The sequence below is a fragment of the Haemaphysalis longicornis genome, unplaced genomic scaffold (genome assembly GCF_048455015.1).
Source record: "Haemaphysalis longicornis isolate Haplotype H1 unplaced genomic scaffold, Haemaphysalis longicornis Haplotype H1 scaffold_1, whole genome shotgun sequence".
NCBI lineage: Eukaryota > Metazoa > Arthropoda > Arachnida > Ixodida > Ixodidae > Haemaphysalis > Haemaphysalis longicornis.
In genome coordinates this window covers 365,658,064-365,671,096 of record NW_027526203.1, presented here as the reverse complement: position 1 = coordinate 365,671,096, position 13,033 = coordinate 365,658,064, and the positions used below count along the sequence as shown (strand labels likewise).

The window sequence follows — 13,033 nt, the reverse complement described above, 5'->3', positions numbered from 1 at the left end:
AGAGCGTCGCCAGTCTCGCACACGTCGATGCGTCTGAATGGGGAGAAGTGAAGCTGGGTGCAACTGTAGTGCCACGAAGCTCACGGGCAGGCGGCGGTCCCGTGCAGCCCAAAACGTTTTGCTGTTAAAGCTTGCCACCAGCTGGTAGAACAGTCCTGTTGTGCATACAGCCACTTCCGAATGATGTACACGATGTCGTGCGTATAGCTTCAGTCATTTGATATTCGCACATTTCTACAAATATGCCATGCACTAGCTGCACGCTTGTTATCTTTCATATTCCCACCCATCCGAAAACAACCTACTGCTCCCTTTTTCCACGGCTGGGTATAGAGGGCGAATCTCCCTCCCTTCCAGTTTGGCCGCCTCCTTGTGCATATGTGGCTGGCCCAGGTAAGCACCTTTCCGATGAGAAGCATGCCTCATCGTCACACGTATCATTGTGCAATGAATACAAATAAGCATTTGGATTCTTTCAACACCTGAAGTTTAACAACATCACTACCACAATCAGATGAGGTCTGCCGCACACGCTTCCTCCCTATGTCAGAAATGTTGGCTGACCCACAAGCATGATGCATCCAGTTCATGGGCATCACACTAAGCAGCTCAGTTTCGCAGTTCCAGCTCTTGGCTTTCAATCTGCTAAATTAACATTACAACGCAGATAGACTAAATTAACACCGCATTTCATACTTGGACAGTAAACTTCGTGCCTTAATAAATGCCCTAAAGGGACACTGAAGACAAAACCAAAGTTGGTCTAAAAAGATAGATTGGTGTCGCCAGGAAATGACTATACCAGTCTCTGCGGGAGTACCTTCAAAATAATCTCGTAAATGATCAAAGAATGAGGCTATCAGTCACCCAGCTGAGATGACAAACAGCGACAGACATGATGTGCTAAGAGTCACATGGTGCCGCTGGCGGTTGCGATCATTATTGCGGGTTCAGCGTAGTCGCATGCCTGTTACCTCCAACTCTACGTACACCAAGGCTGCGCTGGGTAAGTCCATCTGTCGAGCCATAAATTTGAATGTCTTTTTCGAGTTTTCAGATGAAAGTGCACACACATGCCTGCATAGTAATAGCACACAAACGCACGTGTACTGCCTTTCAGGTGCTCATACTCCGGAGTACCTAAATGCTGTTTTCGCACTAGGCGTTGGGCGCTGTTGCAAGTGGAACTAACAGATGGCGCCAAATAGTCAAGCAGAGTGCATAGACAGCAGGCCAATGCGCAGTGTAAAGGCCCCAACCACTGTCTACTAGACGTTTTGTAGGTAAAGTAACAGGTCGCACGACACATTCACGTTGTTTAACCACCATCGCACGTCCTGTGCGGCACCAAGATTAGCACACACAGAGCAGCAGCTATGGATGTGTAGGGCGGGCAAGTTGTTTTGTTGTTTGCGCCAAGAGCGCAACCAGTGATTCCCGCGGCCGCGATGGTTCGCCTCGTAGGCTCTAGTTTTCCTGATAGACCACACCGTTGTCTCATTCGCTTCCGGTCTCCATATGCGTCACATGAAATGTCATAAAATGGTGCGAAGGAAGAAACGCATTTTTCAATTGGTAATTTCTTGGAAATTAGAGGATCTTTCACCGCCGAATAAACGCTAAGAGGGCTATGAAGCAGTTGAACTTTTGTCTGAACCAAACTTACTAGTTGCCTTCAATGTCCCTTTAAATTTGCGAGAGGGGATGGGGGGGGAGGGTGTTTGCCCAACCTTGTTAAACCACTTATAAGTTATAAAATGAGCTTTCGACGGCAAGTCAATGCCGTTGCAAGTGGGTTAAACCATGTCAGATTTGTAGTTTGTCTGCACACTCTAAGAAAGGGCCTCAATTTAACTTCACAATAACTATGTGCTCAAATGCACGCTACAAGAGCAACAAAATTTGTTACGAAAGCAAAATTTCAGCATGGCAAAGCAGTAGGTGGCTAATTTCATCAAAAATTGAGTGATGCCATCAAAAATAGCCATGCTATCATACCAAGAGCAGCAATGTGAATTGATACTGCTTTTGGCTTCACAAATTAATGCAATGACTGTGCTTTGCTGACCAAGGCATTCAACCTCCAGACCTGCTTCGTAGCACCCTTTAGATATTCCAGAAACATTCAAAGTCGGTAGAGACAAAATTGGTAGCTAACTGGTATACATACTATATATGCTGATATTACAAAGTCCAAAGTGTAAATAACAGGTCCAGACCACGGCAGCTGCCCAATGAACTACCCAAACCCCTCCGTTGCACATAACGGCCTGTTTCACCCTTGTTCCTCACAGCAGGGCTGAGATGTAATACAGGCTATTCATTACACCGATTAAACTAACCATCAACAGACATGCAGTGGCAGGCTCTGTATGCCTGCCACTTGAATGCCCGTTACCAAGGGCGGAACCAGCAACCACTACTCTTGCTAGTCGTGCCGACTGCCTCCTTGCTAAATAATTTGGTGTGCATACTATGCATATACATTCAATCGTAGTACTCCGAAATTCCCGTAATACATAATGAACTAGCTTAATGAAGTTTTGTTAGTTACGTACATATAAAAATAATCTCCGTACAGATAAAACAAACAGATCCTTTATTTTTTGGAGAAAACTGCTAGTCCTAAAAGCAAGGTGTATTCAGTGAATACCAACATTTATTAAATGACTGCAAATGCATTGAGCAAGCTTTAGAAATTGATTTTTAACAACTTAATTTGTCTGATTTTATGGGAACTAAATTACAAAAACAACACAAACCTCCAAAGCCTTTGGCATTGAGTTCCTCGCCCTTGATTATGGTAGGCTTGATGCCCAGAGCATTTCCAACATTTTCCACTTCCTGAAAGGGAATACAGCCAAATGTAGCAGTGAGTTATTCCCCAAATGTGCTTCACTGATCAATACTTCTCTAAATCTAAACAGCTATGCTGATAATTTTCATATTTCACACAGTTGAACAGACCAAACGAACACAAGACGCCACGCTAAGGAGGAGCAGCAATGCATCTGCATATGCAATAGCAGTAAAATCAGCTCAAGCAGAACCACAAGCCCCCTTGCACTGATCTGCTGCAACTGCGACTGCTGAAGGCAGTGAAGACACTCAAGAATGACCGCGGCCTGCCATGACGAGGCAATAACAATTTCCTGTCTGTACACTTTATAAAAATATTCACCGAATAAGCAGCAGTATGACAAATACCCCAGTCTGAAGGCATGACAGGCCAGGAGAATGCTTTACTACGACATTGCAAAGCGGCCAAACAGTTCTGACAATAACCTTTTTCAAGGGGTGAGTCATGCACGACTATAATTGTAGCACGCTCTTCAAACTAACTAAAAGTGCATATGGCCAACATGAACAATGCTCCAAATACAAAAATTGATAAATCCCACACCATGTGCCACTAGAAAAATAGACAAAAGCATAGGTTTACTATACGCATATTTTCTGACGCAGCAAGTACTACCCAGAAGGTGATTTAAAAATTTCATGTCTTAATTTGGTGTTGATTCTTTCTCACAAAAGCCGGTTACAATTATCTAAATCTTCAAACGCTCAATTAATGAATGCCTTTACCTAGTTCACAGACCAGAGCACACAATCGATGCTTGCAACATTACAAATCGAGAACCAGCAGAGCAGATGAAATGCACATCGCCCAACCCTGTAAACTTCCTTGCTTGCACTGGCTGTCTGCCGAACAGATGCAACAGATGCATGTTGTAAAATGCTTTTAAATTCTTTTCAATTTCGGCACTCTATGGCCTTGGATTCCCTTGTGCCATAAACACACACATGCTCCCACTACTAGTTAAATTCTTTTATTGAACTACATATTTCGACACTCTTGTCATCAATACCTGATCCCCGTGTGGGTGTGTCCCCATTCAGGGCCCCTCAGCTAAGGTAGACAGGCCTGCCCACTGACAAAACGCACCTTGATAAAGGCATCCGTGTTCATGTCATGGCAAGGCGTGTCGACAATCTTGGCCGTCAGCTGAATGCCATCAGCCGCTGCAGTGAGGCAGCGCAACTCCGGGTCTCCCAGATGGCGCCCTTTCCCACCCGGGCCATCGACGAGCAGGAACTCCACCATGACGTTGTGGGTGCCCGTAATGCCACTGGATTTCCGGGTGTACACCGGGAACGCCCGGGCAACCGCGCACCCGCTGGCAAACACATCCTGCCACTCGCACACCACCTACAGCCAAAGCAGACAAACCGATCAGACAGGGAAACGCCTCGCATCAAGAGCAGCTGCCCAGGGTTTCACCTGTCAGAGCCCTGCCTTCCTGCAGTCCCTACTGGGCCAATACTACACAAATGATGATGATGATGATGATGATTGAATTTTAATGGTGCAAGGCCAACTAAGAACAAAGAGTGCCAAACCAAAGTCATTTCATGAGAGTGACATAAAAGTAAAGTAAAGCATTTCAGCAAAAATAAACAAAGTAAAACACGAGGTAAAGAAGATGGCTAGTGTAAAGGGCCACGGTTGTCAAGACGCATGATAAGAAATACGATGTAAAAATTTTACGTCGGTAAGAAACTCGAAAACACGTTTGATTGAAAACATGGGCTCATCTCCTAAAAAGTATGACGGGTGTTGTGGAATATGTCATGTGTATAGTTGTGGGAAGTGTTTGTGTCATGCCAAGTCAAGTGCTTTGCATTGAATGAGTATGTGGATTATGGATAGGCCCTCCCCACACCCGCTGCCCATGCGTCTTGGTGATCCAGTGCGCAGGTGGGAGTGTGTTACATGTGTGTGGCCTATCCGTAACCTTACTAAGGCAACTTCTGTGTGTCTGTTGTTTGAATCGGTTGTGTATCGTCCCAGGTGTGGTTTTACAATGTGGAGTTTGTTGTCTGTCTGTTCACTCCAATGTTTTTGCCATGCTTTACATTGTTGCTGTGTTATGTGTGGCTTGAGGTCGGTGTAGGGCACTGTTGTTATGTGCACTGTGTTGGTGAGTGCAGCAGCGGCGGCCATTTCATCTTCCATCTCGTTTCCCGGGATCCCTGAGTAGCGTGCGACCCAAAACAAGATTGATGATGCAATTTTTGGACTTCTTTCGGGATGATAACGCCCGCACAACGCTTAGTGAATCAGTGTAAATGATAGATTTTGGAATATGACATTTGACAATGTGATTCACAGCAAGACAAATTCGATATGCCTCTGCTCTGAAAATTCACGTTCACGGTCTCAGAAAAATTAAAATTGGGTCCGTGCACAGCACACGACCATACTGCACAACCTCAAATGCCCAAAGCAGCCCATGCATGTGCTTTTCGCACCTGGCAGCTACGTGACAACACTTTGTTGGCTGTGCATTTTGCTCCTTTATTGTTTCATTTTATTCCCCCTTTGCAACCTGGTTGCATGCATAGACGTGTGCAACACAGCTGATCAACTCTCATGGGGCATTTCTGCACTCCATAGTTCTATCAGCATGAAATCCCAGCCTCTGCATTTGTCCTTTATATTGAATGGACATGAAAGGAGCAACAGACGAACAAAGGAATGTGCATAGCATAGGAACGAGTTGGACTTAAAAATGTTGTACCAGGTATGTGCGCAGTATATTGCTGCATTGAGATGTCCGTAACTAAGAAAATTCTCAGCGAAATGCAGATAAATTTTTATGGTAGGAGAACAACTGTACTGCCAACACAAATGCAAAATGTTATTCCTCTGTGCAGTGCCATGTAAACAACTGTTAGTGAAGTTCCTCAGCATTTTTTTTTTCATCATTTCTTTACGAGACAGATGAAGACAAACTTGGCTGAAACCCATTTATTTGTCACGCAGCCAATTGGCACCTTTTGTAAGCATACAACGAACTTCTATTTATGTCAGATAATTTTAAAAATTTTTCCCAAATGTAGGCACAAGGCAAAGTACGACAATTATGTTTGAGCTTTTAAATTTTTTTCAAACAAAACAGATTACGAAAAATATTGTTTGATATCGGCTGAAACTAGAGAAGTAGGCCCTTCTAATGATACATGCCTTAGCCATGTACGTGATGTGAGCTGACGGGCAAGAGCAGCCATACTAACAATCTAAAACTAGCTGTACACCCCAAGGGAGTGTGACAGCCACCTTAAATTTAGCTTGAATGGAGCAACTACCTCATAATTATTTTGCTATGTATTTGCACAATATAAAAATGCTCCCGTTAAATGCAATTGAAATTTTTGCTCTCCAGATAAACGAACAGCCGAGCTGGTTGGTAGGCGGACAGACTCAGCGTTAGAAATACTTGGAACCCAGTGGCCATAAGTAACATTATAAAAAAAAAAAACTGGAAGAGGTGTATACTTTTGGGAAGCAACTTCAGATGAACAGTCCCTTCAGGAACCCTTCATCAAGAATCCACTGAACATTGCAGAGCACTTTGTTGATATTACGGTGGGGAAGTGAGTAATTTGAAATCAGCCCATTTAAATGCCAATCTGTCAGTGACGGCAGCACTGTAACTGACCAAGCGAGATTGTAGTGAGGTCTGCACAGCCAAACCTTGCAAATAAAGCAAAATGGTATGCTGCTTTCATGGTTGCTTCAGGACAGCAGCATTGGGGACCACGTTAATAATCTGACATATACAAGACACCTCTCTACAGAGGCATGGGACTCTTCGTCAAACGTGAATATTGTTACAGGTGTGCTGTTTTGTTGGTCTGACACAAGCTGTTTGGAAGGATTCTTATGTAACTAAGACAATGGAGATATCTGATAATGCAACATTCAATGTCAAGTCTGAGGCAAAACATACACTGAAGGCGACTCAAACGTTTTTTTTTTTTTACAGAACGACTTTTTGTTTGACACTTCCGCACATTTCGATGTTTGAACACAATTTGACGTTTTGCGTACTACAGCATGACAAATTAACGTTTTAGACTTTACTGCTTATTATAATGCTTCCCAGCCTGGCAGAGTTGTCACACTAGTCCACAATACCAAAACATATTTCACCTAGTATACTACATTTTCACTAACGCAGTAGTAGATGTGGGAATTAGTTGCAACAGATACTATCCCACACTGCTTAAAATTTATGAGTGTCACTTCATGCTTTTTCTCCAGAGCTCGTTCCTTCTTAAAAGAATAATTTATGCTTTATGTGAAAATGCCATCAAGTATGCTATAATCAAACACCTCGGCTAATAATTTATGCTTTATGTGAAAATGCCATCAAATATGCTATAACTACCCCTCTCACTCCCAACCCTTGAATCACGCCGCATTATCACTTGTCTATTCCTCCTTCACAATTTCTATTGACCACAATCAAGACACACATTACTAAGGCCACCTCACAGAATATCGCCCCACTTAAACCACAGTTGCCCAATAACCCCCATAACCGGTGGAACGTCAGCATTTAGCTAATATTTTTTTCATAATGCCATAATTCTAAGGAATGCTTTGCCTGCCAACATTGCCATGTGCATCGAAAACACATTTTAGAGGTAAGCTTGAAAAGACCTTCACATGATATGCTAACCCCGAATCACTACTGTTGTCACTTGGTGGTGCTATTCATGCTTCAACTGCTTTTTTTTTTTACCAGAGTTCTGTTTGCTTGATTTCTGCGTTACTTTTGTATATCTTGTGCAATGTTAAATTCAAGATATTCTTTGGTTGTATCTCTCTGCTTTCGTGTTTTCATTCTGGTCTTTTGTCCGTTCTGTTCAATGGTAGTCCTGAAAACATTGTTATCTGACCCCCCTTAAGTAATGCCTCCGGGCCTTTAAGGGTATAATAAATCTAATGAAATGAAATATCAGCGTGCCGTATGTCCTTGCAGTTACTGAAATAGAAATTTCCAAACGACAGAAAACTTGGCTCCTCGTAGCAAGGAAAGGAACAAAAACTAGCAGCTGCAAGCATGTACAGCAATCATGCATAAAGCATGCAATGTTATCGCAGACTTACCACAATGTACTCATCCACCCCGGCTGTAAGGCTCTTGACGAGTTTGGTGAGAGAGTGCGCATGCGAGGGTGTGTTGTGGCGCGAGCACTTTGTTGGCAAAGCTGCCACAGTGGCCAGGTTCAGGTATAGGAAGCAGTTGTCCGTGGGAGATGGGTGCAGTGAGCCCACAGCCGCTTTGAACATCTATCATGGGCAAAGAAAATGCATGGGTATTGAGGAAGAGCCACCCTGCTGAAGTTCAGTTGCAATCAAGGGGCAGAAATATTACTGTTTGCCCAACACAACCTGCTGTAATAAAAATATGCCCACAAAGAAAGTGCCATTTAGCTTGAAAAATTTCCCTATTTGAAAAAGTGTCAAAGCACCAACAAAATAAGCTAAAAACTTGGCCTCCAAGCAGGTAAAGATGGCTGAATGTGGTGCCCTCTATTTGCGCCTCGGCGAGCACTGTACGCTTGGAACACCATGCTCATAAAGGCATTGCTAGCATTCCCCTGGCAAGTGTGGTGTGGCCGTGCCGAGCAGCAATGCAACTTTGACAGGAGAAGGGAGGTGAAGCCACACGCAAAAAGGAAGCAGCACTGTCAAAGTGTACGAGTATCAAGAGTGGCAAAGAAAACTCATAAACAAAACGAAATAACTTGCATGACCAAAATTTCACTAGAACAGCCTCAGAATATGGAACCCATTACATAGGAAACAAAAAACAACAAACGAATGTTGCCAAGCACATTATCAGCAAAAGTTGTTAACCAACAGCCATTCATTAGATGTTCATGCAGTGTTCAGGCCTCTTCTACCCCTTTCTATTTCGGCCATAAGATTCACACCCACTGCTGCCTCGCACTATAAAACATCACGGGTGACAACATCATCAGTAGTGACTTCACTTCCACTTGCATTTCTGCAGTTACAGGTTTTTGCATCAGTCCCACTTGGCCCTAACAAACTACGGAGCTGGTGGCCTCTTATGCAGCTTTACGGGGTCACATATGTAATAGACACGTGCACGTTATAGATGTACGAAAATGTAGGTCACATTTGTATTAGCAGACACTGCTGGCTTAGATTCAAAGTAGGCTTTCACTATAAAGTTGGTTTTGCCGCAATGCATTTTCACTGTCACCTTGTTCCTTGCAAAACCCCAGCACAGCTTCCCAATACAACTCTTGCTTTAATAGTTGCATTCAGACCCTGTATCTCCAGAGGCTATCAAACAATGTGGGCAGTGATCAAAAGTACTGCTTGTTTCCATTCTCTTAATTCACACAGCTCCTGTCACTTTACAGGCTTGTGACTGTTCCCGTATGTGTAGGGCATTCGGGTTTTATATTTCTTTAAAATTGGATGTGATAAGTGGGGAGAAAACGGGTTTTTTGTAAAACCATTCGAAAATTCGCGATTTTTCGGGTTAAATCTATAGATGTACACTCAGTGTAGTTTAGGTGTCATGAGCTTCTTAGCTCTAACGCGCTAAAATTTGTGTTTTTTTCAACATGGTAATTGGGGGGGGACATCAGGGTTTTCTAACAACTCTCTGAAATTTGGCCTTTGTTTGGAAATTAATCAGTAATCATGACAGTAGAGAGAATTGATAACCTAATTTTTGAAAAGCTCCGAAGACTGCAAACAGAAACATTTTACAATCACATAATCCTCTAGAAGATATCCCCATACCTCTTCTCACTAGACTGCTCGCACTACAACTCACCTATTACAACATATGTCGCATTCTCCTGTTCACACAACATCAACCCCATTAACAGCCCATCCCTTGAGCAGTGGGAGTCTGCACTAACCAACTTGGCGCCGCAAGTTCAAGAAGCCCTGGTGCAACGACCCCTGGATTCAGCGCAGGCTCGCGATCTCCTGGACATAGGAGGCTGACCCATCCCAATACCCACTCGCTCAAATAAATGTTTACTCCTCCTTCTCGACAAGCTGGCCATCGATTGTTGACACATCCTGGTTTACATGCATTAGCATCTGCATGCGGAACATGTCGGTCTCCATTCGAGACCTGTCCGGTCATTGAACGTATCACAGCCGGGAGAAAGTTCACTCGACATCACACCTCCCATCAGCTAGGCACAATATCAGTGAAGCATTTGCCTGCCTGGGGTAACAAGCGGTAGTACTGCCAACACTCAACGAGTTCGAAAGCTGTGTTTGCGGGACTTGCTGCCAGCAAGTACTGGTTGAGAACAGCGGACAGTCAGCGCTCGATTGTGCAGGTTGCTACATTGAAAAGGTGCATTCGGGGAGAAATTCAGTTTAACCCGATTCCCCTGAAACATGTTCGGGATGTAAAAATCGAGTAAAATTAATGTTTTACCTGAAATTGAACAACCCTACGTATGTGATCCTGCTCAGAAACACAGTGCCTCTCCTGTGCCCCAGAAACATTTATTTTCATTTCAGCCTGGTGCCTTCTACGCTTCGTCCACTATCAGCACTCATGCAACCCTAGGTGCCCCAAGGCAAGCAAGACTGTACCAACAGAAATGCACATTTTACAATAATGCTTCCATTAGAGCTCAATCACAGCATAGGTACAGAACAATCGAAGGAAGGTTTCACCTAGTGGGAGGGGTGGGTATTTGGTTTAAGGAAGGGGAAGTGGAGGGGGGGGGGGGGGGGGCAGCAGAGATAATGGGAAGCACTAATGTCAATGCTCAGGTATTTATGCACCCGATAGTGGTCAGTTAAGATTCGCTATAATTCCAGTTAAAGATATGAGGCTGCTAACACAAGACCTTACATCAAAGCAGGCAGGATATGCAAACTGCCATGGTGGAGGGTAAAAGTAATCCAGCATAACCATGATTCAATAACATGATCAACTTCTGCAGATGATCTAAACACAAAATAGATGGTAGCAGAAAGAATAGGGACGTGGACAGTATGGGGAAGGAATCTGCAATCAATAGACAAGGTGGCTATGCCTTCTAAGCTGAAAGTCCGGTTCTGGGGTTTTCACCAGGAAAGCTGAAGATGCTGACCACTGAGCACTACATCCTGCACAGAGATGCCGCAGAAAACTGGCATCGCAGTGCGATAACCAAAAAGGCAGTGCTTGCAAGTTCTTCCTCCTATGTCGTGATTCTGTGCCAGCAGTTCACGTGACAAGCCAAATTGAAGGAAGATTTGAGAGAGAGAATGCTTCAGAAAGTTACAAAGGACACGTGCTGACATGCTGGGCAAGTTGGTTGGCTCCTGTCCAGTGATAATCAGGACGGCTGGAAGGAACAGGCTGCAATATCAAAGTAGCTCTATATGCAACAGCACTCGTACCGACCGCACCTCACAGCTAACTACAATGATGCATAGCGAGAGAGGGATTTGCACGATGAGAACTGACAGGGTGTCTCCTGAATCGACAAGGCACTAGAGTGTTGTCAGTGAAATGGGAATAGGGGGAGCATGGATGAGGTGTTGGCTGCAGTTGGGTTACAAACACGAATTTTTCAGCTTTAAAAATTCTCGCCTGCAAAAACAAAAAACTGGGCAGAGCAAGTATCCTGCGAGTGGTTAGTCTATAAAACAAGTTTGAATTACTACAAAAACCTTTTTCTTTAAAAAAAAAAACCAACCACCTGGCTGGCACATTAACAAAATAGAGCAACGGTCAACGTATTGCCAGTGAACGGGCCAAATGATTAACGTAACTGTTTGTTTTGATCATCCAGTGGCACAAGCCAGCAGAGAGGAGGGGGGGAAAGGGGGGAGGGGTTCACCAAGTCCTCTCCACTGAATTGCATGCAAGCCTATGAAGCACATTAACGTGGAAAAGATGTGGACCACGCCCCACCCTGGTATGTTAAAATCCCCTCCAGAAATAGATTCCTATAGCAACATCAGTGTCTAGCTCACCAGTTTAATAAAAGTCCAAAATACAGGGCAATTGTAACAGCTTACCTCCTCCCCAACACGAGGTTCAAGCTTACACTTGACATCGTCAAAGGTGATCTTGGCAAGGTTTTTCGGTTGCCCCACAATGAGAACGGGGTGATGAAGGGGGTCACTCGGCGTCAAGTGTCCATTGAATTTCACAACGGTGCTGCACATGCTGAAATTAGAATGCAACACGTTGAGAACGAAAAAAAATCACACAATTCCCACACATATTACAGGGGAATCAAACCACCACGGCGAGTTGTCGCCTGTAAGAGAAGGCGACAACCACTCGCTAGCATTTAATGCAAGGATCAAAAGGAAATCGTAACGGTGCTTAATTTTCAAGATACTGACAGTAGAGCGATACCCGAGTGACAGCTGATACCCGAGAGCAGTACATAGCGCAAATAGAATAAGCACCTCCAACGATGGGATAGGGATTAGTCGAAGCGATACAACGGTTCTGCGATCGCAAGAGTAAAAAGAAAACGTTACGCAAGGCTCCGGAGGCGACACCCGTTTCCAGAGGCTTTCTTCGATTTATGCTCCATGTATATCTCCGTCAAGCAGGCGAACTCGAAGCTTTCAGAACACGGCACAAAAGAGCGATCACGCGTCACCAGGCTCGTGAGGAGCATGCACAGCGACTTCTTCTTCGATTTAAATGATGCGTACCATTACGTATCCCGATGGTAAAAATATATACGTATACAAATTATGTACGCGTTTTGCGCTCATTGGTAGTGGGCCCAGCCTCCTTATCCGATGACTACGGGTAATCAAGAATAATGAATTCAAACAGTGCGATACAAGCGGAAGAAGAAAAGGACTGCCGCTTTCTCGCGCTCAATCACGGCGCGCAAACGCTGTAGTTCAAACGTTGTATTCACCTTTCTTGAACACTGTATTAAGAGGCAGCAAAGAACCTCGCATGCCCTCAATGAACTCGATATATCGCACAAGCACCGCTACGGCGGTTCTGCGGTGCTAAGCAAAACGCAACAAAACAGACGGCAATCGGGCGCATCAAAAACGAAAGCAATGTAGTTTTCATAAAGCGCTATGGCCACGTACTGAAACATAAAAAAAAGGCGTGCTATAAAGAATTGTCATCAATCCTAAAATGTTTGAATAAAATTGTATTATTTAGCTTTTACAGCCCAACAACATTACCTG

General features: G+C 44.1%; 1 protein-coding gene across 3 annotated transcripts in view; it reads right to left on the bottom strand.

Moving 5' to 3' along the window:
* The window catches only part of Grsm (probable aminopeptidase NPEPL1 granny smith protein), a 39,368-nt gene extending 26,484 nt beyond the window's left edge, over positions 1-12,884 (bottom strand). Inside the window, exons 1-5 of one of the 3 annotated variants that reach the window (XM_077686272.1) lie at positions 12,748-12,884; positions 11,879-12,029; positions 7,961-8,143; positions 3,947-4,210; positions 2,763-2,844 (exon numbers count right to left, since the gene is read on the bottom strand). In XM_077686272.1, coding sequence (XP_077542398.1) covers positions 2,763-2,844; positions 3,947-4,210; positions 7,961-8,143; positions 11,879-12,028 — 679 coding nt within the window. In that variant the 5' untranslated portion in view covers position 12,029; positions 12,748-12,884. The other 2 variants (XM_077686273.1, XM_077686271.1) reach the window with 2 other exon arrangements.
* Between the last annotated feature and the right edge of the window lie 149 nt (positions 12,885-13,033).